General features: G+C 35.0%; 1 protein-coding gene and 1 long non-coding RNA gene across 2 annotated transcripts in view; one reads left to right on the top strand and one right to left on the bottom strand.

The window, feature by feature from the left end:
* The first annotated feature begins 373 nt into the window (after positions 1 to 373).
* The window catches only part of LOC128990278 (solute carrier organic anion transporter family member 74D-like), a 38069-nt gene continuing 11669 nt past the window's right edge, over positions 374 to 26773 (top strand). The window contains exons 1-3 of the mRNA XM_054412598.1: positions 374 to 477; positions 23418 to 23611; positions 26403 to 26627. Coding sequence (XP_054268573.1) covers positions 23419 to 23611; positions 26403 to 26627 — 418 coding nt within the window. The 5' untranslated portion in view covers positions 374 to 477; position 23418. The remainder of the gene's footprint in view (positions 478 to 23417; positions 23612 to 26402; positions 26628 to 26773) is intronic.
* On the bottom strand, positions 17072 to 21730 carry LOC128990279 (uncharacterized). Its single transcript, XR_008490509.1, has 3 exons — positions 21521 to 21730; positions 18542 to 18682; positions 17072 to 17390 (listed from the first exon to the last, which is right to left on the bottom strand). It is a non-coding gene; the product is annotated as an uncharacterized LOC128990279 (long non-coding RNA).

Genomic DNA, 26773 nt, shown 5'->3' with positions numbered 1-26773 from the left:
AAAAGCGTTTGTGAACTCTTTCCAACATCTCTTCTGAAAAATGCAACCGGCGTAGACATCAATGAAGATTAATATAAGCCAATGACAACTCTCAGTAAACCATTGCATCTTTTATGCCAAGTTCAACATTCTGAGAAACAAAAACTAAGGAAATGGAACTTCTGAATGTAGCATATTTTGTGAGTGATTAATTAACTATGCTTTTTAATGAACATTTAGCATCAGCAGGTCCATCAATATACTGTAGAGTATACTTCAGTATCCAAAAGTCATTGTTTTGGTGTGGACCACTCTACAACCAGACCCCCTCCACACCACAGCAACTCTCGGCGTGGTCCTACACTAGTCAGTTTAGCACTAGCAGTCAGTCAGTCAGAGTCAGTAGTCACTAGTCAGTCAGTCAGGTCTGGTCGCGAGTGTCATGTGCTGGGGACATTAACACATTCAACACTAGGCTACTGTAAACATTGGAAACAGGTGAGTGTTTATGTTGAAGTTACAACGTCAGGTGTAGAGTTACTTTACGTTACTTTATTAGTAGTAGCTTATATTTCAATCTTATGGGAATTTCATACCAATTAATAAAATTACATTATACTATAGCTCATCCGTGGTCGAAAACTCGACCAAAAGTATGTATTTTGCAAACTGGCCCATGTTATTTTTGTTTTATTTTAAATTCATTTTGTGCATATTTTTGAGCCTATTTTGATTTATAAGGGATTCTTCACATATACAGGCATAATATCTTTCCAACAGTATGCGTAGATTTTCCCTGCGATGCACACGAGCTGAGAAAAAAGGTTTTCAATAAACACGCTTGTCTATTAATATATAGAATTAGCCCCATGTTAAATCTCCATAAGAAAAGTGGAATTTCCATTTTTGACCCAATTAACATGAATACTCTCAAAACACAAATAAAACGCGTGTAAATCGGTCCAGTAGAATAGTCAGGCAAAGCTGTCATAAGTTTTGCAAAAGTTTTGTAATATATCAGATTTTAAGACTTGTGAAATAAATTTTAGAACAAACTAAACAAAAAAATCGTTCTTTAGGTTTTAAACGGGTTGAAAGTAGCTCATTTAAGCGTTCTACTGACATCTCCAACTAATTTTTATAATCGACCCACAGTAAAACATAATTAAAAACCCTTCGACTTAATAAACCAGAGTGTGTATATAACAACAATACTTAATTTGAAAGACCTAACACTGCACCTACCTTGTTTCTATGTATTTGTTTAGTCGTTTGCGCTTATAACCTTTTATTTATTTATTATTTATGTCTGTGCGGTTGCCATTTCCCGGTTGTTGTATTCAGCAATATTTAAAAACAACTTAAAGGATCACAAAAAGTTATAAAAAGTCTTAAAATGGCAATTCAGATTAACCATTCCTCTGATCTTACAAAGAAACTAAATACATTCTAATATACCCAATACCACGACTATAATCTATAGAAAAAATACACAAACGATACGCAAGATTTTTAATGAGTTTGTATCATTTGCTGCATACCTCCAATAAGGCAATTCTATATATTGTGTGTATGTGAATACACTCTTACATCACGTCAAGAATCTTTCTTGGCTAAAAAAAAAGTTGCTTTAAAATGTTTAAATCATAGGATGTAATTAACCCTTTGTAATCAATTGCTATAAGGATGCTATTAAAGTTCCCCTAAGAAATTTCTTTTGTACAATTTATTTGTTTTCATATTAATTGACTCTTAATAAGTTTTTCGTCATACTGCTTTAAAAACAACTACTGTTTTTGACACATGCGTTGAGATTAAGTTCATCTTTTTAGTCATTGGATAATAACATAATGTTTTGATCCAAATCTAATCTAGTCCAAATCGAATGTTTATTTTGAAGAACAACCGATTGATTTGGACCACAATTATTGGTTTGAATAGTTATGAATGAACCGAAAGCATGTGCAACAGCTGATTGTTTCAAAAGACAAGTTGAAAGAAACATTTGAGGTTATGAAGACACAGTACGTAATTATACTTTTGATTTTATTTAAACCTAAAGTTTTGGCAGTATGACGAAAAATATTGTTAAAACTTATGATGAAAACACACATAACATGTCTTTGTAAGAATATCAGCTGTTAGTTACACATACCACGCTGGCTCTAATAGTATCCTATATGTTATCCCCGCGCAATACCCCATAGCGCTGATAAAAACCGTATCATATCTAAGATCAGTTGGTAAATTTGCAGTAACCTCCTCGTAGCGTTGTCATTGTCACTGCACTAGAGTTCACAGAGTCAAAGTCCTGTTGCTATCAACACTTCTCTTGGTATCCTGCCAATGGCGAGCCTAGCCCACGGTACATCTGGGTCAATGGCTGCATGCTAGCTGCTCCTTGCTAACTCGTCTGTTAACGGTGCTGTCAGTGTCGGCCATTATATATCAGCTGATTACAACAATTACTACCAGCTGATCTGGAACCGGAAATCATCCATTGTCCACTACAATCTGTTCGATCGTGCGATAGCGTTATTGTTTCGAGAAGAGATTTATTTAATCGGGTTCATTTAACTGATTTTAAAAATTGAAAAGTGTGTTGGAAACAAGTAGCTGTACAAATTGTTAAAGAAGTAAGTAACTTGAGAACTTAAAACTAATAAATGAGCTCACATACAATGGGATGAGAATACAGTAATAACTAATGGCAGTATCTATTGTTGTTCTTGTAACCACTACTTAGACTATATTCATAAAATAAGAACTTAAAATTTTATTATTTTGTGTGTTGAGTCGTTTTGTTTTCTTCTCTGTAGTGCTAAGATTGCATGCGATTGGTCTCATGGTTTAGCACAGGCCTTCTGTCCTGAAGACCTGGGTTCGAATTCTGTCAATCTTCAAGTTCGCTGCATGATAGTGTCACTAAAATATGCCTCAAATGTGTCAAGGACTATTTAAATTGATGAAATCCCTCTCTGAGACTTTACTGGTTAATTGTTTTTTAAGTAATCTGTGCTATATATGTACAAACAGGTAAATAAAAACGTTTGATAAAAGATTCATACATCCATTGATACACGTTCAATACTAGTTTAACTAGGAATACGAAACGACACGAATGGAATATAACTCTTAATACACCGTTTTGATATGACGAACTGTTTATCAGTGTACGGAGGTCTGACGATCACGGGAATGCTGTAACTATGAATGAATGGTAGTATGCTAAATGGTGATGCATGCTAATCTAACTCTGTTCTGAGGTGGCGCAACTCGTGTTAACATTACGGACAGGATGTCGCTGTATAAAGATCGTTTCTGTTTGTACATGATTACGAACTTCATATAGAACGAAATAATCTTATCGTATGAGACCATGTCACCAGTGAACCAGCGATTCGTAATTTCTTACTCAGTGCGTGAATGAGTTGTATGACGTGTGACAACTTACGTTATCATTAACCAAACAAACAACTACCAAGTTTAACTTGAATATGAAGAAGACCAGTTGCTAAACAAATGACACACTGAGCCAAATAAATATAACTTTTCCCTTAACATAGTGCTTGGGTTTTGGGTTTTAGCACCCGGCGTTGGTCCGACGGAAGCTGGGTGCTAGAGGAAGACGATTTTCAGTGGCACCTTTTCTAGGGTTAGGTAACGTCACGGACCAGCTGATCAGCACAGCTGTAGTTGCCACACTGGTAGTGGCTGCTGTGGTGTCGAGAGTCAGCAATGTTACGTCAAAACCACTGTAGTGCCTTGACTGTCATCATGGTGTCAGCCCTCTTTAATCTACTATCATATATGACGAACACATGATTCTCAATAAAATAGCTTGTCAAAGTGGTTTTTCGTATTTTTCATCCTATTTAATTATAATAATGTAATTTGTCTTACAAATGGCACCACTATCATTTATACAACTTTTGATACCTTATACAGTATTCCCCAATCACTTTGCTTTATGGATACGACGGATGGATTACCAATCAAGTTTTTACTTGTAAAATCATGGATTAGCCTATTTTCATCAGCCATGCATCCTAGAGTAGAAGAGTCTTCGATATCTTATCTTGACGTCCACCTCAGCTCCGTCCTCTTCTATTTTTCTTCTTCTACTCTTCCTCCTCTTCCTTATCCTTCTTTTTATTTTTATTTTATTCCATTTTCTTTATAGTCATCATATTACCACGCCATTTCCCACTTCGATGAGTATATCGTCTACCTTCTTCCTCAAAGGCCTCCCAAGTTCTCACTTGATGAGGAAACAGAATGGCTCTAAGATTGAGAAGGTTATTCAGTTAAATCACAGGCAATGGGGAAGTAATCCTTCTTGACTAAAATATACTTTCACCAAATAGTATGCATGGAAATCTGTATTGTTTGTAAAGCAGCAGTGAAAAAATAAACGTTCGAAGTCGTTATGTTATGTCTCGCCGTTTTACTATGCAGCAGTTCAATAAAGTGTATGTATACAACGTCTTGTGTCAAAATGTCTTGTAAGAGCGTATATTGTAGTGATTAGCTATTCAAAACACTTGCACATTGAAACAATGCTATAGTATTTAATGTTATTTACCCATAAAAATTCGGAGTTTAAAGACACCTATCCTGCTCACATTAACACGACGCATATGGACGTGTGGACAGCAACTAACTGCTTGATGCAAAGATAATACCTGTATGGAAGGTTTCGCTGAGGTGACGGTCAACCGGTTTGCGCAGATTCTTCTTCGGCTAAGTAGGTCTGAAGTGGAAGATAGCCTTCAGAGTCTTCAAACCTCTCTGTGAGAGTCGTTGACATAGTCTTGCTATTGTTGGCTTGATTATTGTGTTGTATTGCTGACTCGTGACAACATATTGGTTGTGTCATGAACAATACTGTAGGCCTACTGGGAAACATCCTTCAAAATTGTTGTTTCTTCTGTGTTAAACTCACATGCTTGTGGTTCTAATTGAAGCGCTATAAATGTTAGACAAGTTCGATGTCAACATAAGATTTCTATTAAAACTAAAGGTCGTCCAGAGGTCGAAAACTCGACCAAAAATATGTAATGAACAGACTTCTCTATTTTCCCCCACGCTGTAAATAAAACAAGTGTTTGGAATTTCTTCCATTTGTTTTGATTTTATATGTTTTGTTGTTATTTCGTCACCAGCATGGCAACCCATAAGGCTAAATTTATTTTTTTGTATTCATCTTTTTGCTTGTTTTTGAGCCTATTTGAATTTTTAAAGGGGTTCTGCACATCTACAGAAAAATATCTTTCTAACAGTATGAGTAGATTTTCCTTGTGATATACACGAGCTGAGAAAAAAAGGTTTTAAATAAACATGCTTGCCTATTAATTCCAACAAACTTAAAGTAAATAAAACCTGATTAAACCCCTAATAGTTTTTTTCTTCTTAAAGTTGTAGTTGTGTTGACTAACAGTGTGCATTATTATTGTGGTGAATAGTGGTAAAAGGGTATAGTGTGGTGAAAAATAGCGTTCGTAACTATCTCGAGCCGGCAAAACCTCATTTTTGGCCCTAAGTACGAAATACACTATTGGTTTTCTGTATTTTTAACTCAGTTATTCTACGCTAGTTTGCAAATCGACAATGACAAGTATTCCAAATAAATCATAGATTTAAAGTACACCTTCAGCCAGTAGAGTTGTTTAAATGTGAGAAGTCCACAAACCCCGCTGTACAGTGCACGGCAGCTGATTCTATCATTGTAGCAATTTTGTCATTGGGGTCCAAATTGATGCACAATTACCGTATCCTCTCTCTATACTCGCTATATGGTACGGGGAAATACAAACCTTCGAATGATACAACAAAACATGAGTGTGTTGTTTTCAAAGTACTACAAGTAGAATTATAATCTCAAATTCCGATTATTTTTGATTTGTTTAATATTTCAGTGTCCGTTTCACCGTTTGTTCATGATACCAGAGGTCAAGCAACGGCTCAACATCTTACGGTTTGAATGTAGCAAAATTTTTCAAGGTGAAATAACAAAAAAAAATAACCGCACCTTGCTATGTCTTGAACCAACAGGAGTCGAGAGATAAGAAAAGTTAACATGTACAGATCAGCTGTATACGCTATGTGTGTTTCATGGCATCTACGTTTATGCTTGTTTCTAAAAATTCACAATTAAATATGATCATAGTGCCTGAACATGGAGGACGCCTCTTTGCAGCAGTTAAGTATTTCAAATACCATATTGGGTCCTAAAGATGAATGTTATTCCAGATTTTAAAGCACCACTCCTATATAAAATTTTAATCCATAAAAGATTTCCTTGCAAAGCTGTAGTATTGGCTACACTGTGTCTCCGGATGTCCGGGGAGTGTCCCAATCATCAAGCACAAAGGAAAACAGCTGATCTGAATTAAAAGGCCGCTTCAAAGGTGTAATCTTAAAAGGAAAGAAGCGGAAAAATATGATTTCCGCTTTTACTACCGTCAGTGACTCAATTTCCGATGCCAACTTCCTTGTAAAATCCCTTCTTTGTCGCTAAAAATGTTCAACCACAATGGGTTTGACAGATTTTGATTTTACTATCTTTTGAAAAGTGTGGAATCAATATTACAGAAATATTACAATAATTTATGTACACATTTCAGAGTATTTAATTGTTATTATTTATTTATAAATCCTCTACTTTTACTTGAAATACCGATTTTGTCCTTTTTATATTTTTTTTATCAAACTTTTAGCATAGCTCAAAACATGTTTGTTGTCGATTCTGAATATTCAATCTTGTTTATTTCATTCATTAACATTTTACCAATCACTTGCTATTATATTCATTATCATATATTCATATTAATATTGTATATAATAATAAAATAAAAAATGTGTATGTATCGTAAAATCTGGTATGTACGTGATTGTATACCTGCTAAATAATCAAAGGAAGGATCCAGGATACTGCAAACATACACTTAACCTCCTCGCTCATTATTGAATACTGCTGTTCTCAACACCAGGGAAGAACCCTCGATAGTAAACAACAGTTGTAACGTCTGTAATCCTAGATTCACCCAAGGCAATACAGTAATTGAAGGCCATGCTTCTATTAGGGACGTGAAGATTCTTCGCAAAGGTCATTTGGGATCATTAAAGGTGAAATTCTGAATGCCACATTCATACGTAAAAGCCGAACTTTCACGAACATGTTTTGTTGAAAAATATTCTCGTTGTAGTAGCCTTGTAGAATAAGCGAATGTGTGGTTGCATTATTGATCCTCGAACTAGTTAAAAATAAAAGGAAAATTATATATACCGTCCTTTTAACTATTTAATTATTTTTATAGTGATAGAATTTTGACAATAAAGTTAAATAACGTCTTCCAAGCAGATCAATAGGCCTACTCTTTTCATGGCTCATTTTATGTAGGCTAGCAATTGTATACAAATAAGTGAAGATTTACAAGTTATATTTAAATTTAGTAAATGCGAACGTCGTTGTCGTCTCTACGAACACATACATGTAAAATATAGAGACATATGATGTTGAGATGGTATGTAGAATATATATTACAGTATTACTGAGAAATATATTATATTACTGGATTATTGAAGATGTAATATAAAGATGATTGAGAGAAAGTTAAGAGTTATAAATTTATTTTTCATAAAATCTTTAAAATTGTAAACCTAATAAAAATAATGCTTTTTTTTGTTTTAAATAACATAAGTTATCTATATTCCGCACTTTAATATCAGATCAATAGGCCTACTCTTTTCATGGCTCATTTTATGTAGGCTAGCAATTGTATACAAATAAGTGAGATTTACAAGTTATATTTAAATTTAGTGAATGCGAACGTCGTTGTCGTCTCTACGAACACATACATGTAAAATATAGAGACATATGATGTTGAGATAGTATGTAGAATATATATTACAGTATTACTGAGAAATATATTATATTACTGGATTATTGAAGATGTAATATAAAGATGATTGAGAGAAAGTTAAGAGTTATAAATTTATTTTTCATAAAATCTTTAAAATTGTAAACCTAATAAAAAATAATGCTTTTTTTTGTTTTAAATAACATAAGTTATCTATATTCCGCACTTTCATCAGTAAGAGCCGATTGTCTGTATAATGCTACCATGAGTACCACCCTGGTACCACCACAGAGAATATTGTCTGTGGCACCACATAGTCAATGGTATTGGTAACACTGTCAGAACAATTTAAATTGTTTACTAAAATTGTCTTTGTTGTATCAAATCACTGAATAATACGTTCTTCATTAGCATAGATTAAACTGCAATCCTTACTTTGTTTGTATTTAAATAGCTTTACGTTGATGCTAAAGTAGACTATTAGTTTTCTTTGCGAAATAGTCTTCTTGCAGTGGGACTATAAATCATCTCGATTACGTGTCACCCTGTATGTGTGCAATATTATGGATTTGCACACAACCTCTGACCTCTACTATGCAATGTTGTTTTCAAAGACATTATTTATGCAGATTTGGATACTATTTTACTTATGTACATTTTTATTCGATGTAGAAAAGAAACAACTTTGTATGAAACTGGTTAGATAATAATTGAGTACTGTAGGAATCACATCAACATGTAGATTAAATTCAGTATAAGTTGGTAAAAGCTTTAAAACGATATATCAGAGAGCTTTTTCAACACACACATATTTCAATTTTAACTTATAACATTACAACAATGAACATTTAAATCATAGATCAAGCTTAGCAATTAAAACAACAATAAATATACTATAAAATATTAAACAGCTGTTTCAAATTACTGTATTATTTGTATAAATAAATAAATAATAAACTGACAACTTCTAACAAAGTACAGTTTTTTTCTAGGACGTTAGACACGAGCCCGGGTTTTTTTTGGGCATAACTTCAGGCTAGACCTAGGGGTTGCGGCATTATCGCTTAGATAAAATCCATTGGTGATTTGGCGGAATTTGAACCTGGGACCTCAGGCACCGAAGTCCCGCGCTCTAACCACTACACCTCCCCAACAATTTTTTTATTGCTAATTGAAAACTTTAACAAAGTTCATGTATTGTTGGTGTCAGGAAGCAGTGCCGGTTTTACCACTACGCCGACTACGCCGTGGCCTAGGGCCGCAAGGAAAAGGGGCCGCAATGGATTGACAATAGTTTTTTTTACAAAAATATTTTTTTATTGTCAATTTGCTGCGATCGCGGCTGACAATGATGATGTCCCCGTGAGCCTAAACTTCGGAGGGCTCAACTAACACAAAATTAGGATGTTTGATAACCTGGAAATGTTTTCGTATAATATTTACCAAATCACTTGAATAAGAGGTTAACATCCGCCGCAAAGAACTTACCATCTGCTATAATAGCACACTCCCCCAGCTTTGAACCAAATGAGCCAAATGAATCAGTTTCTGTTCCAGTGTCTAAATGATCACGACAGCTTAGGCTACAATCAACAGTCAATAAACCTAAAGCCTTGAAATGAGCTGTTATTGACTATTTCTTCGTATCTTATATAAATAAAGCCATGACGTCCTTACATTATCATGTTTTGTCAATAAATTAATCGTCTCGTAAGTCTAACTTCGTTCTAAAGTTATACAGTATTTACGTTTTGGTTATTTTAAATTCTTACGCGCTCGGCAAGCCGGAAAACCTAGACATTTTAATGGATAACAACTTAGATTTCTGGTACAACTCTTATACTTAAGCCATAGACATAGCTTTTGTCCTATCTTGGAGTTAGCTTATACTTACTCTTCGACAGACCTTACACTTAGTTCTGGAACGTAGCTGTTGTGCTTCGGTCATAGATTTAGCTTATACGACTTTACTTAGCTCATGAACTTCGAAACTAAAATTTACTTATAAACTTAGCTCATTGACAAAGCTCTGGTACTTAACTCTAAATACACTCGTATTCACTGCCTGTTCTATTCAGCTTTCCCCATTCAAGTGTGTGATGGTGGCAGTGGCAGTATAATGTTGAGATTTGTAAGGTGTATATTCCGTTTTCTTGCGACTGTCGTCCCGCAGGTTCGTGACCCAGAACGAGAGTTCTGCAACCCACTTTCTCGATCTTCTCCGCTGCCGGTCTATCAGCTGCTACTGTGGTCGTGGTTGTTGTTGGTTCGGTTTGTGGCTGTTTTGTGTTTGTGTTTTCTTGTGTTTGTATCTGCTGTGGTCGTGTTCAATGCTCATAGTTTATGTAAGAATATTATTATTGTAATTAAACCGTTGGACTAAGAAAAAACACTTGTCAAAATAGCTCATTGTAATATGTTTTTCTCGGTTTTATAGGAAGTAAGATGAATTGGTCATAAACGCATTAGTCTATTACTATAAAATTTACCAAATAGTAAAATTTGTAAACTTATGTATCTTGCAATTTATTTTGGTATATAATGGCTTTTGTGGAATTTGATTTCAAATATTTTGAATAGCCGTTATTTATAAATTGTTTTGACATTTGTATTCTTATATTGCACAACGACAGCTAATACAATAAAGATTTTGCCTATTTTCAACGCTGTTGCTTAAACTTTTAAGGAGTTATGAATGCGTGTATAAAAAAAACACTTGTAGACAGACAGACGATATACGAAAAAAGATAGGAAATATTTATGTTTGTATACAAATTGTATGGGTTTAAAGAGGCTTCGTATAGACGTATCCTTGAGTTCGACAAGTTGTTCCCCAAGGGAGATTGCATGTCGTGAGGCTATATAGCAGAGGAGTCCGCAGCTTCGGGGACCGGTTTTGCAAAGTTCAATGTGAAGGTCAACAAATTGGTTGCATTACGTTTGCCAGAATCTCACGCCCCCTTATTTTATTGCTGGATAGAATTACTTAATCTTACAACTTTATTTATAAAAAATTGCTGTAAATATAGTGGTCAAATAATACGAGATCCACGATCAACATAGATTTTGTTTTATAAACAAGTTGGTATGTTTAACCTTCAGTATCCAATAGTCAATGGTATAACTATTCATGTATTTAATAATGTCTAATTTAAAACGTTTCTTCCCAATACATTTCAAGCCCTTATAAAAGAAATTTTAATGGACCAACACAGACAGTAGGAATAAGTTGAAGAAAAAAATAAGGAATGAGACAATGAACCCGACCATTATTTAGTAACCAAACAAGTTGTGGATAGGTAAGGCAACACCTTGCAGGTGCTTGGATCAAATGAATCAAAAAATATTTTACATTCCGTTAGTAGCCTATGTCTGCTTATATGTAAGAGTAAGGTGTTAGTTGTGAGATTTTTTGTCCGTTATAATGTTAACAAGTTTAGCAAAACAACAGATTACTGAATTTAATTGCGAAAAACATTACAAAAGTTAGTTGTCCATGTCTAACATCGTCTGAAGGCATTGTTAAAAAAATCTGTTTCGAAATCTTCGAAATAGTTAATATTTAGTTAAATAATGAAAATTAAGAAATAAACTATCCATTTCATTATTTTGGAGAAACTTGATAGCAAGGTGTAGGCATAGACCTAATCGGGCGTAAATGTGCAATCCTAATCAGTTTTATATTTTTATCGTAAGTAACCAACCCTATGTGAACACCTCCCGGTACTTCAGTACTTAGTGGACCGCTCGTATGTTTAGGGGCCATCACCATGATGAATTATATGAATTATATAAATTATGATTGAAATTATAAGTTCCTATTCTAGAAAAGTTCTCATGTCATAGAAAAAAATATACTTATACACTCAATAAATACAGCATTGAATGTATAACACATTCAATGCTGTGCCTAGTCGAATGTTAGTTTAGTCAAAAATGCATCACCTAAGCTAGTTATCGTATGCAAAATTCTTCTTTCAACATCGCTTTGAGGTTTAAGAACCTTGTAAATTTATTTTAGTATCATAAGAAGAGGATTGTGATTGCAATAAGATAAGAAACGTGCATGATGTGAAGAGAAGTCACGCATGGTTACTCAATGTAACCTTGTATGCTCGGGAATCTGCAGTATGAGCATTGAGCATTGAGCATTGGACTGTGTGAAGATTGCTGCATTCACTGTAATGTTTATCGTGAACATAATAACAATACTGTAGTCGAGCCGCATTCTGACATGTCTTATGAATTTCCCAAGAATAAACACCTTCATGTTTTTTTCAACTGACAATATTGTTTTTTATATTTATCGTTCTGTAACTGAAATAATACACAGTGACGAAGGTACTAAATACAGTAAAAGTCTTCCACTGGTTTTGAAGTAAAATCATATTGTATAAAAAACATATTGAAGACATATTGTACTTTTGGGTTAAAGCTGAAGATTTTGAACACTACACCTCTAGTTTCTATAGGACGCTATTTAAGGACAGTGGAATTATAGAGTGAAGACCGATTTTATAGCATTTTCAGTCTGTGAATCTAGCAAAGGTTATATCTATATTCTGTGATATATCACTCGCAAAATACAATACTTCAGAAGCGTAACCAGAGGATCGACAGACACCTCGGAAGACGTCTTGACACAACAAAGACCTCCAAATCAATTTATCACACGTAGACGTAGGAGTCTTTACAAGTTCAACGACCTTTAAAATAACGTCAGGTGACGCGACTCATTACGTAATATAAGCTAGGCGTTTAGATCACTAATATGCTTTAATTAGCTCATCAAGATGCTTGCTGAAATTTGGTGTACAAAACACTCAGCCAGAATGAATAGTTTTGTAGAAACTAGTACAGTACTAAATACGAGTACAGTTGAATGGGGTCTGACTTAGGGGAGGTACGAATGAGGCATTAGTTCAAAATTCCTCCGTGAACAGCGCTGTAGTAAACTTAGAGAGTACTTTGGCAAAGAAGGTTTACTAATCTCAAAAATAGTTCTGTTCATAAAATAAAATTATAAATGCCTCAAATTCAATTTTATTATTTTTTAATTATAAAATTAAACCATCATAACCTAACCGAACTAACCAAACTTGCTGATAATGAAATAATATAACAAAAGTTTAGTAATAGAAAAAATAATTCTGTTTATTAAATAAAACTAGAAATTGCTCAATTAAAATTTTATAATGACTTAATAATAAAATTAAACCGTCATAACCGAACCAAACCAACCAAACTTGCTGATAATAAAAAAATCTTGGACAAAAAGTTAATGTCACCAGCGGAATTTGAACCCGGGCCCTTTAGCATATTAGCCCGGCACGCTAACCGTTAGACCACCGAGGCAGATGACAACGGATCGTTTTGTTACGGTAATGGCGTTCCCTCAGCTAATAAGAAGCCCACAGCTGTCATCTGTAGCCTCTTCTATACCTCCCCTGAGTAAATACCAGTTGAATGAAAGACACCAAATTTGAAAATTAGATCAGATTTTGTGGGTTGCTCTAATTCGTATCGTCCAGGGCGGGTTAAGGATTTGAATCCCCCGACCTTAAAACGTGATTTTATGCAAGCAAAACGTTTTTCTAAAATTTTAAGAAATATCTTGTATGTGTCTCTAATAGCCTAAAATCGCGAGTCTACAGGTCTAAGTTTCTAACATTTTTCGAGACCCCCTTTACCGGGGGGTATTCCATCCATACCCCCCAAACTCCTGGTGTATCCCCTCCCCTCTTAGGGGCATTCTAGTTACACCTATGAGACCAACAATAAAATTGTTAATTGATAGTAAGGTCTTTTAGCAATCCTATGTTGTTGATCCAAAATTAATTTTGAACCCCAAGGTCCATCATCAGTCGGAGTCTAGGTTGACCAAATTTCTATAGGCCTAGTAGAATCCACCTTTGGTCAACCTAGACTCCGACTGATGATGGACCTTCGGGTCCGAAACTAATTTCGGATCAACAAAATAGGATTGCTAAGGCAAGATCTTACTATCAATTAATTATATACAAGCATTCCAGAGGCTAAAATGATTAATAAAATTGTGTAAATTAGTTTATAAGTTTGTTAGTTTATATGCCTACACATTGGAACTATCGTGGTTTTTTTTGTGGAGGGAGATTTTCAATTGACAGACCTCCCCACTTTTAGAGACCATTAATTTTACTTTATTGGTGGAGATAAGATTTTGGGGTAGCGGAATTTTATCCCCCTGTAATTTTACCCCCTGGGCGTAACTGACATCACAAACCAGGGGGTAAAATTCTGGCCACGAACTTTTGAGTTGCACAACATCAGTTCAATAGGTTAACATGTCAAATTATTAAACGTACATTTTCACTGTTTTGTAATTAGTCAGAACACATCAAATTATAAAACCTAGAGTGTATGGGCCGGAATTTTACCTCTTGACTTTTACCCCCTTCATGAGCTCAGCTCAAAATGTATGGCCCGGATTTTTACCCGGCATTTTACCCCCTGGCTAAATATAGAAATAAGTGAGAATGATTATTTTTCTTCTTTCAGTAATTTATTAGTAAACATTTTACATACATATTAACCAGCAGTTAGACTCAAACCTGATTCCCAAATATAAAAATTAAGTTAATTAAACATAGGCTACTTAATAATAAAGTGTTTACTATTAAATTAAATTGAAGGAAGAAAAATAATCACTCTCAATAATTTCTATATCTGCCAGGTGGTAAAATTCCGGGGGGTAAAAATTCGGGGGCAAAATTCTGGGGGGAAGAAACCCATGGGTAAAATTCCGGGGGGTAGAAAATCATGGGTAAAATTCCGGAGGGTAAAATTCTGCCCGCAAACTAATTTAGAGCACTCAGGTTACTACCTCATAGTGACATCAGCTTTGCCCAGGGGTAAAATTCCAGGGGGATAAAATTCCGTGCAACCCAAGATTGTATATCGTAAAAAAATGCTCTCGGCAACCTACTACAAGTCACAACATAGGCAACATTGGTAATTGGACCTCCAGGAGAGATATCTAATTCAATTAAAGCCAATTTATTTGATTCAATATTGCTGATAAGCTACAACCGGCTTGTCTTTTGCTCATGAGGATAACAATGAGGATAACACGTTAAGTAATTTAAAAATACAATGAAAATTAACTACTCCTGTTGTAGGTCTAAGTTTCACATTATATTCCAAGTTATTCATTCTACTTTATTTCTCCAGGACCATATTTAAATTGTTTTCTTTTATATTGTAATACATTTTCTTTGATGCTCATAACAACTATAGTTATTACTAATTCATTTTTTATTCTATGGTTGAAGTATCACGCTCTATCCGCTATCATCCCCTATCATGAGTATACATATTATCTCTATATGCACATCAAAATAGATACAATTGTAGACTAATAAAAACTTAAAAGATAATAAACTGAACAAATAATTAAAATAGCTATTTTATTCACTCCATCCCTCCACTGTTGAGGTTACTCTATACATCCTAAATGTTCAATCAATTCAATAGGCAAATAAATGTTGATTTATTTATTTATCAAGAATTGTCTCAACTAATTCCAGCACATGTCACATACAGTACAAAGTAAATTCACTGTACATGATTAACATGAAAGTGAAGATCGCAATAAAATAAACTAAAAGATTCAAAAACATCCAAAGATTTTGTAGAACAAGAAGGACAAATTTAAAACTCAACTGCATTTAATATTAGGCAACAATAAATGTTAACCAAGATAAAGCAAGCTCTTAACAGTCAGTTCTGAGGTGTTGGTACTGGTGATAAGGCAATGCAAGAATGTCAACACTAACTGTAAATTGTACTGAGTTGCTAAACAGTATACAATGCTTGTCATATGCAGTCTTTTGATCTTGTTTTTAAGATAAAGTACACGTCATCAATCTTATATGAAATGCTACTATTGGTTCTTGGTTGTAAACAAATGTGTTTGGAACTGATAAATAGTATCAAAGAGTGGCTGATAAAATCGTTTACTAATATCCAAAATGATTTGTTGAGGAAGTTTCAACTAATTAGGACCTAGTACTTGTGTTCTGTGTTTCCAACCCAGATAGCAATTTTTTCCTGATTCAGTATTAAATCAAGGTTAAACTTTCAAAGATGCAAGCCTGAATTAATCTTAAAATATCAAGCCATCAAGCCTAATTCAGGGCTAATTCAAGGGTCCTACTGAACACTTGTGAAACCTGAATCAACCCTGAAAATTTTAGGTTGATTCAAGGTAAACGTTTCTGGCAGTAATGCATAATCAAGGCTGAATTGAGGTTGAATTAAGGTATAAGTATGTTTAAATTAAGGTAAAATCATGGTCAATTCAGGACTCATAACCTGAAAATTTAAGGTTAATTCAAGGTAAAGATTTTTGGCTGAAATCAAAATATATTGTTGAATTCGGGTTAAATAAAAGCATAATCATGATCAACTCAGTACATACAGTAACAAGTGATTGACTGACAAGGAATTTTACTTGACTTACGGCATTCTTACGGTCTTAAAGTAGTCCAATATTTTAATGTCCTAGTGGATAGCCTAGCTGTTTTGTCTTTGTGAACTCAAGAACTTTAATGATGCCTACTAAGCGCGGGGACAGCTATCTATTAGGACATCAAAATATTGGTTGCTTTATGGCAGTAATTTAAGCCTTAAAATATTAAACGCAAGGTACATTACCTTAAGCTTTAATCTACGCAGAAAACTTTGGGTGGATACATAATTTGACCTTATAATCTATATTATAATACAGTTACCACTCACTCACTCATTGATCACTATTCCTCAAAAACTACCATGCATATGTACTCAGAACTTGGTGGCATGGAGGTTTCACTTAACCTCCATAATAGGTTTCACTTAATATGTACAAGAAGTAGCTTTGAGAGATTCCATCAGGGCTCTGGCTCACTGGCTTTAAAATTACAATGTTAACATATTTTTCTTTTGACAGAACTTTCGTTTAATTGTATTAGCTACCAAACCGCTGTTAGGAAAATTCTAAGCAAAACCAATGCAAAACAACTGTTTGTAGCAAAGAAAATTTTTCAATTCTGTTGTGAAGCCCAAGGGAAGGGGCAGCTAGAAACCCCCCCATTTTTTTAATCATTTTTTTTAATGATGCTATAACACTTTATTTAAATGTTGTATAGGATAACTGAGTTAGGTTAAAAATAATAAGCCTATTCTGCCAAGCTTGTGAGTGAAGGGTGAGAGCATTTAATTTTTAATAAGGCCTCATCAAATTACACCAGACCCTGCTTTAGAAAAGACATCTCAGTGATCAACAAAAAGTTTAAAAGTTCAAAACAGTTCTTCAAACATAGCCAAAATATCACTATTTGTGGGGGTATAAATAAAATGTAGCAAGTGACATTGGTTATAGTAAATTTATTTTATGAAAATATAAAGTATAAAACAAACTTGAAAATTAGAACATGAGTTAAATTAAGTGACATTTTACTTATACATTATTTACTGTCGCATAACCTCAGCCTGATGTTCCTATTCTGTGCACCAATAACTCCTCTTTTCCTGCAACAAAAAAAAATCATAAAGTATCGACTAAGGGAGTATGTTTTATCTAATTTTTTTTTTAATTTTTTCTGTACATGTAATCTGCTTGAGTTAAAAATTTCAGCATGGTTTTCCAGTTCACTAAGTAATTTTTTACTTGAATTGTTTTGACTGTGATTAAAGCTGAAACTGTGAGCAAACATTTATTAATATAGTTATTTGTGTGACAAAACGGCACGGAGACGGCTGGACACTAAATCAAGTAAATAGGGGGCCCGGGATAGCTGAGCCCAGGGGCCCATGATGGCTCTCTCCGGCCCTGATTATCATTGACATTATCAATAGTCTAAAAAATTGGGGAGCGAGCAGGTCTAGTGGTTAGAGCGCGGTCATTCCGGTTCCTGGGGTCCAGGGTTCAAATCCCGCCAAATCACCAATGGATTTTAACTAAGTGGTAATGCCGTAACCCCTAGGTCTAGCCTGAAGTAATGTGAAAAACAATCCCGGGCTCCAGCCTAGCGTACGGGGACAAAAAGTCTAAAAAATTGTTGAAACACACAGCGAAATGTAGGTACATGTCAGCTACAGAGCTGCAAATTGTGTCATTCTGTTCACAAATGATACCAGCAAGTGGCGAGGAGCCTTGCTGCAGCGTACTTAAGCGAATTATGGATTTATACGCAGAAACTGGCTCTTACTTGAAAAACCACCCTTGTATGTTCCTTATACTAATAAACCAAATTAACAAACCCGAGACTTGTTATTAGAATTCTAAAACCCGTTGTTGCAACAGTTTAAACGAGTAGGTAGTTTTATCGAATTGGCCAGGGTAGAGTACTCGTCTGTCCTACAGTTATTCTAAAAGTTAGGCAAAATTTGCAATAACATTTTAACAAAGGCGAGGATGATATTGCTCTCCTCCTGGACGTCTGCAGGATCTTTTTTGCGCTTCTAGAGCTCTGAACCTTAGATTAAATTAAAATAATTAATCAGTCAAAACCGTGAATCCTTCTCAGCACCCGGGGGAAGAAATTTGAGCGTGGCTGGTACTAGGGTTAGGCTGCTCAGTAAATACAATCTTATTCGCCCCTCATAATTTACGTCACATGCTTTTTACACTTTGGATCTTAGAAAAAATGTAAGTTAATGGGATATTTTAAGTAGGCTACCTATTGAGTTTTTCCATGCACGAAAACACTAAGAATGCTCTAGTTTTTAACCTTGGTGAACCCGTCATCGGCCACTGATGCCATGTCTTGTCATCACGGCCTGTGTCGAACTACAGGGAGTGTCGAACTATCGAGGTTCTACTGTAACAACAAAAGTAAACCTTATGAAATAAACAGTTCTATAACTAATATGCTCTACAAACCTTTTAGGTACTGGCCCTAAATTTGGCTTGTCACAGCCATGCACGGATGCAGTTTTTTTTTACTTTCAATTCAGTGGCTTCAGCCAACAGTCTCTTGGCTACAACTGAAACAGTTTAAGTGAAACGCCTCATAATAGATAACAATAACAAAAGAATTTGTTATGCAAATCTATAAAGCTCAAATACCACTGACTCATTCATTCACTCACTCATCACGAAATCTCAGAAACCATAAGACCTAGGAACCTGAATCTTGGCAGGCATCATCCTTTTGGGTAGTAGACGATCACTAAGAAAGGATTTTACCCTCCGACCTCTGGGCTCCGCCCCAGTGGCTCTGGAGTTTCCCATGTTAACCTTATGAGAAATGGAATTAATGAATCTTAACAGCTGTTTCAATTAAACAAGTTGGTTCTGTTCTATGATGTTTAATAGCATTAAAGTTACAAGGATTACCAACAGGGTGCAGCACTATTATTTCTTTTACATTTATGACAACAGCTAATTTGCAACCAAAAGGTGAGTGAGCGTAGCGAACGAACTTCAACCTGGAGGCGAGTTAGCGTAGCGAACGAGCTCTAACCTTAAGGTGAGTGAGCGTAGCGAACGAGCTCCAATCTAAAGGTGAGTGAGCGTAGCGAACAAACTTCAACCAGGACGTGATTGAGCCATGCGAACGAGATCATCTTGAAAATTAAGAAGTTAAACGGGGCAAAGCCCGCGGCTTACAGCTAGTATTGGAAGAAAAATACAAAACAATCAGCTTTTAGAGAGAATATGCCATGTATTTGTATTTAACAAACTAGCTTTGACAATCTCACTTCTGTAGTAAAGTACAGAATAGACATAATTGGTCAGTGTGTGTTTTCAGGGGTGTACAGTGGGATTTACCAAATGAATCAAGTACAAAAAATTTAGTTTAGACTCGTTCAATGGTCTTGCCTCTCTGTTCAACCTGAAATTCTGGCTAAATTAAGCAAGATGGAAAAAGAAGTAAACCATAAGTCTGGCATTAATTTTTTTTTAAACAACTTTCTTCCAAGTGAATTTTTGTTTGACCAACAAACGAAAGTTTTAGTAAGTTTAACCTACTAACTTTCTTACTCTAAGGTTTTAATAATATTAAGTTATGATTTAGGCTATTAATATTTTTTGTTTTAAATTACAAATCATCAATAAAATTTAAAAACTATAGGCCTACAAATGGTAAGGTTTATTTAAAGCAGAAAATTTCAGAATTTTTCCAAAATTGTTAATACCGGTACCGTAAGTTAAATTGCAGCACACAGACAAAGTTATTCATAATAATGTCTAAATTACAGTTCTAAATTCTGCAAATTTCGATGCAAAGCAAGATGGCAACTCATCTTGTAACGTTTGTTCAAACGGCAAGCCACTTGTTTTAAATCTGTGTTCGCTGAAGCTAATTAGTTAATTTGAAAAATAACACAGCAGCCTAGGTAACCTTGTTACAATAACTTTACAACTTACAGCATGGGCAATATACATCTTTAGTAACTTAAATAGGCACAAGTTACCAGGATATGATTTAAAGTTAACAGCTACATAAAACCAAAATGGCAGGTCTCCAGTCAAGTGACATTTTTTAGAAGGTTGTTTTAAATTAGTTCATTACGGTAGCCTACCTTTACTTAGTTTAATCAATGGGTATGGCGTACAAAACTTAAAATCTTTGAGAGATGCTAATCTTAACCCATCTAAACGTTTGCCGAAAAACCCTAGCATCAGGACATAGGACTAGGATAAGCCCTTAGACCTAGGCTACAGTACCAAGTCTATAACTTAAGACATAGGCCTAAGCTAAATTAAAATATTTTTCTATAGGCCTAGGTCTATTTAACCAATCCATCGAAAATCATTTCTTCATTCTTAAATGAAACTTCATAACTTCGGCCTATGATAACTTAAGACAATCTAAGCTGATAAAAAAACTGCATCATTAACACGTTCGCTGCTACGGACGTTCCGGAACGTCAGCCGGGCCACGGCGCCAGGAGCTAAGAACGTTCCAGAACGTCACCGTTCATTGTTGTTTAACGTTGCTATGGATAAGCCAGCACGTCACAAGCGTTCTATATTTCTTTGCAGCTCGTGGGGACGTACTTTTCTGACAATAAAAAATATAGTTTCCCAAATCACCACCAGGGTCGTTTGGAACAGGGCTTTGTTTTACCTCTTTCCTGCTAGATAGCGACACTACTTTAACGACTGTAACCTGGGTAGTGCTGCTATCTATCAGAATCACTTAGTACTATGTCCAAAGCCAGTTTTATTGCAGAACATTGCCATCCAGTATAACTACTGTTGTTTTTATTGTAATTCAGTGTATCGGTGGCAATGTCACGCAGCGGCCGAGCGTTAGTTCAGCAACTGGCGCCGTCCCGGCATCTAGCGCTCAGCAGCGAACGTGTTAAGTTACATATTGGCTTGTGTGTTCATAATATTGTAGCCCACCGGATTTGGCAAAAATAAGTAACTAGGTCTTGAACAATTCCAGATACAATATTCCAACGGATCACAATACTTTCTAGGCCAACTATAAAACAATTCACCAGTCATGAGGCCTAGGGCAAGCACAGGCCTAGAATTATTCTGGATCCTAGTCCAAATTTGGCAGTTTATTGTTGTAAGATAATTTTCAGAGCATTTGTAACTTGAGGTTCTAATGTCAGTATGATTAGCATTCTAACACACATATCTTATCATAAGAATGGAAAAAATATTATGAATACAATGAGAAGATTAGCTGACTCACCTTTATGTTTCGTTGGCTCACAAGCACTTTTGTTGCAGTTAGTCTTCTAAAATCGAACACTATGGAATTAACTATGAACAAAGAAATTGAAAATTGACAAAAACTAACTTCAATATGAATACTTTATGTCTAAAAACTCTGATATAGTAATAACGCGAGAAACAAACGTCGCAAAAAGACAAACTGACAAGACACACAAAGACAAAGACAAAGAGGCAGTGTTTCCATCCGCAAGAAAAAAATATCCCTGAGCCAACGTCAAAAAATCCCTAGTTATCCCTAGTCCGTGTTCTAATAATCCCTCCAATTATCCCTCTTCATCAAATCTAGATAACTTTATTTTTGCAGCAAACCAATGGATATCATGCATAGCCACCTAAAATATGGTAACTGGTGATAGTATTCTTCAATATCCCATATTATTTATAAAGTAATACTATATAAAAAACATTTTTGTACCATTAAAACCACAGCCATCTTTAACTCCAGGCAGGCCGCGGCCCAGTAGAATTGGCAACGCTGCAAGTACCGTAGTATTGTTTAGCGCAAGACGCCCTATAAGTTAACATGGAAATAAAACATAATATTATAGAATCGAAAACCAAAGCAATATAACAACGTTGCCACTTCGAAGGCCGCGGCCTCCAGCCTGGAATTAAAGGTAGCCATGATTTAAAACTGTCTATGTTGTACAAAACAAGATTAATTAACTAAAAAAATGAAACAAATAGTTATTTTTAAAATGTTATAAACTAATAATTTTTATTTATAAGTATTTACAATTGTTTCAAAAATATTACTCAAGTGTCCAAATTTCAAACTTAATTGTCTTTTTCAAACATGGCCACCATGCCTTGGTGAAAAGGTTACACCTACACCAAGTTACTTACTAACCAAAAAACACCACAGAAATCACGGGCAAACAAAATCAAAACGAAAACAAACATTCGACATTGACACCATACCATAGCACAGGGCTTCTAAGAAAGTAACAAATTACAGTAATCTAGATCCGCCATTCCATTCCACCGGCCGACTCCAGCCCTTTGCTTGTTTCTTGCAGTGTTGGCTGTTACTCTTCCCCTTGTGTGTTCGTGTTCCGACTTTGAAACACTACGTCACTACCACTACCTACAACCATAGATAAAACATACTCCTTGAGGAGTATCTTTTATCTATGCTACAATCGATTTGTTACCAAAACCTAGGGAAAAAGTAGTATGATCAATGTGTTATCAATACCTTGCAAAATTAGCCAAAATAGGTCCTTAACGTTGTTGAAATACAGCCATAATGTATTATTTTATCAATATTTCAATTTTATAATGTCAAAGGCCTGAATTCCCTAGAAAATCTAAAAAATCCTTCAATTTCGCTGATTATCCCTAGTTATCCCTCAATCCCTTTTCAATCCCTCGAAGGCCCTAAATATCCCTAGAAAGGGATTTTTATCCCTCAAATGGAAACACTGCAAAGAGGTTAGGATTGTTTAGGGGTGGATCCTGGCGTCTGGCTGGCGTCGCTTGGTCGAACTGCATCATGGGAATTCGCGCTGTTGTTTTGTTGACTCTGTTTCAGGGCGGAATCTATGAACTCAAAAAGGGCAGTATTTTGTTGTCCTTGAATCCAGCCACAATGTTCCTAATATTTGCAACCTTGAATTGTGAATGCAAATTGTAGGGAAAAGTTTACCTTGAATCAAGGGTCCTTGCTATCTGGGAAATATTCTTGTAAAAATTACATAGTTCATTCAAACTGAAGAGTTCATTCAGTAAGATAAAAGGCATTGGATAAGCCTGTTTAAAAACATTTTGTAAACGGATTAACAGGTATAATATTTTTCAAAATGTAATCTTTTTCAAATCCTAATATTTCTAAAACTTTGGATTCCTTGCAGAATGAAAGGAGATGCCGGGCTGCTGTGTGGTCTTGGACCTTGGAGGCCATCCTGGTTACAGAAGTTCAACTCTTCCAAAGGCTTCCTGGTGGTGTACGGACTCCTGGGCACCATCCAGGCCATGTCCTACATCTACTTCGTGGCCACTCTCACTACACTCGAGAAGAGGTTCAAGATCTCCAGTAAAACCACAGGTAACATTGCAGTATAGTTGGTGGATAGAACAAAACACAGTTGATAGAATAAAACATGATAAGTTTTGGTTCCTGTTCTTGTATAAGCTATTATTTAGGTATTCAAAACTCAAATAAATTTGTTGTTGGGAAGAACAATAAACATTGAATGAAATTAGTTGAATGGAAAACAATAAACATTTAAACAGGTAATACAGGTTCACATGAGAGTGAAAATTTAAAAACGTACGTTTTCAGGAAAAGCACTTTGCAAATTTTTTCCCCTTTTTTCAAAACTTTTATTATTTTTTTTATTTTATTAACATTTGAAGTTTCATAAAATGTCCATGGTAACGCAATATCTTTGGTAGTTTTCTTTTTAAAGAGCATCTTTAGTAGAAAAACACAAAATCCTGTCACGACCATAACGTTTAAATGAATATTAAAAATAGTTAATATTATTTTTATAACTATGTTTTGCTATAAACTAATTTACTTTTATGGCCATTATACAATAAAAAGGTCACTGAGCTTTTGGTATATTTGGTCTTTCTAAAAAAAAATTTAAAAAACTCAAAAAATAGAAAAAAGCCAGTAAAATCTTTTTAAGTTTGTATAACTCCGAAAAAACTTACCTGAGACCCGAAAAATCGTTATGTTTGTATAGAGGTGTGCTTCTTTTGTGTATAAAACATTGAAATATGACAATATTTTAATTTTTGAAAATTTTATGATAGAAATCATAAACGTGATGGTCAGGGACAAGCGGTACGGTCGTGAATTGTCTGGAATAATCTAAATCTTTCCAAACAATCCTTCAATTATACTGTTAGTTATAATAAAACTATGTGTTTCAATTGAACTAAACTGTTCAATTTACAATTATATTAAAGTTATTGTCACGACCAAACACACTATAATCCATAAGGCTGGATTGGTCGTGAAAAAAACCGCGATGGTCGTGAAACTTTGGTTGTGAAATTACGTGTTATTTGGCTCTGTTCTGGCGGTAGCCCTGCACCTCATGTTCGAGGATACAAAGTGGACTTCTAGGTTAATCTAGCAATTGAAATATCTTATAAACAAAAATTAACACCATGTCTACTTCATCGAATGACTACGTATGGTCATGGACACACCAAAATTACAAAAAACACAATCTTTCCTTTATTAATCTTGTAATTCCTCCTTTCAACTCAAAACGACCGGCACTACAATCCTGACGTCCACCCCGAACTAGTCTCTAAAACCAACTGACTCCATCGACGCCAGGCTTGCCACTGTCGTGCTCCAAAGTTGAATATTTTTCCCAAATGGTCGTGAAGCCAAATCGAGGGACAGACTTATTTTGTCATGGTAGTCAGTCTGCAATGACAATAAAATTATAATATGCTCCTTTTTTGTATGTTTAATAACCATTGATGACGTAAAAATATGGCTTTATATATTTCGGCATGAATAATTACATAAAAACAGCGTGAAAGTTGGAAAATGTATCCTAGGGACACGCCATGGTCGTGAATTTCGAGACTTTAAAAATACGAAAAAAATACCTAGAACCTATTTAAAACCAAATAAATGTGTGTAACATGTTGCCCCCGTCCCAAAAAATATTAAAACATATAATAATAAACTACAAATCCAGTATCTACGAAGTAAAAGGCCAGGGACATGAAAACGTACGTTTTTAAATTTTCACTCATGACACACTTGTGTCTTATGTAACATAATTAACCCCCAAAAAACTTAAGTGTTCGTCTACACTCATGTATGCTTTTTCCATATTATAACTCAGAGTACAATAACAATGTGATGAGTTTCACAAACTAAAAACTAGCCCAAAACAAATTCTCTGTAAAAAAAAAATTGAGCAAGATTTTAGTTTTTTTATATTATTAGTGAGTACACCTGAACAAGAGCAAAGCCAATAGTAATTAAGCCTCATTCTCGTAGTTTGAGTATATTGGTCAAGATACACTATCTGCTGTAAGGTCAAGATGATCACGGTTCTTGGAAATAAGATCAAGGGTGAATTGATAATCTTTTACATGCTTAGAGGTTGAAAAAAGTGGATGAAGGGAGATTATATATCCACAAAAACAAAACAATTGAAAATGTTCTCAGAGGTTCTATTTGGTTCATTACTTTTATTATCTTTTGGTGTCTTTAAACCTCAAATTATTTCTGATGATATAATTCAAGATTCTTTGAAACTGAGATTAATTTTAGTTTGTCTTCATTGGCATCAATAGTTATATACTGTTTTGAAAAAAACATAATTTAAACTATATTCAATTTGTTCAATTCATAGTTTCAATTTTTCCTGATTTTATAATATGTAAATTTATTTTTTATTCAATCTTTACATGGGTTTCACAACTGGTGTCTGCAAGTAATCAGCAGACAAATAAACAATTTCTCAAAGTCCCATCGTAGCATCTCAATTGTATCTCTCTAATGTGATGACTGAAGATGCAATCAATACAGGGATAAAATCCCCCTTGAATTGTTTTCGCCATTTCCCATTGCAGAAACTAGATGAACCGCTAGAACTAGATTAATCCTTATGGTTGAAAAAATAGCAGGTTGTTTATAGTGCTTGCATTCAAATTTGAAGGCTTTGATTCCAATTGGGGTGGTTTACTGAACCAATAGCCAATTTCGGGAGGCAAACAGTTAGCGGTGCTATCTATCGAAATTTTAACACTATAGAGTACACCTAAGTCTATGGTTTATACAGATTCGTTACATAACACAAAACAAATGTGTGTACTTCTAATTAATTGTTGCTATTCATCTATTTTGTGTCCAGGTCTGATGATGTCAGGTAATGAGATCAGTCAGGTGCTTCTGTCTCTCATCCTCTCCTACTACGGAGGCCAGAGGAACCGTCCGCTGTGGATCGCGTGGGGTGTCGCCTTCTCTGCAGCCTCCTGCTACATCCTCGCTATGCCTCACCTCCTCTACGGCCCAGGGGAGGACGCCCTAGCCCTCACCAAGGAGTACACCAACACATTTAACTCATCTTCATCATCTAGTACGGAAAAGTATTTTTATTAAAAATCATAAAAGGTAGTATAGTTAGAATTTAAAGTTGAAGTCTAGATGGCAGCTAGAAGTTCTAATGAAAGCGATTGATGTTGGTGAATCCGATTTCAAATGATTCTTCATTCCATATTGTTT

This window comes from Macrosteles quadrilineatus, unplaced genomic scaffold (genome assembly GCF_028750875.1).
Source record: "Macrosteles quadrilineatus isolate MER2022 unplaced genomic scaffold, UCM_ALF_1.0 Scaffold_3__2_contigs__length_128488019, whole genome shotgun sequence".
Classification (NCBI taxonomy): Eukaryota; Metazoa; Arthropoda; class Insecta; order Hemiptera; family Cicadellidae; genus Macrosteles; species Macrosteles quadrilineatus.
Note: the sequence above shows the minus strand (reverse complement) of the source record. Positions and strands in the feature narration are given on the sequence as shown.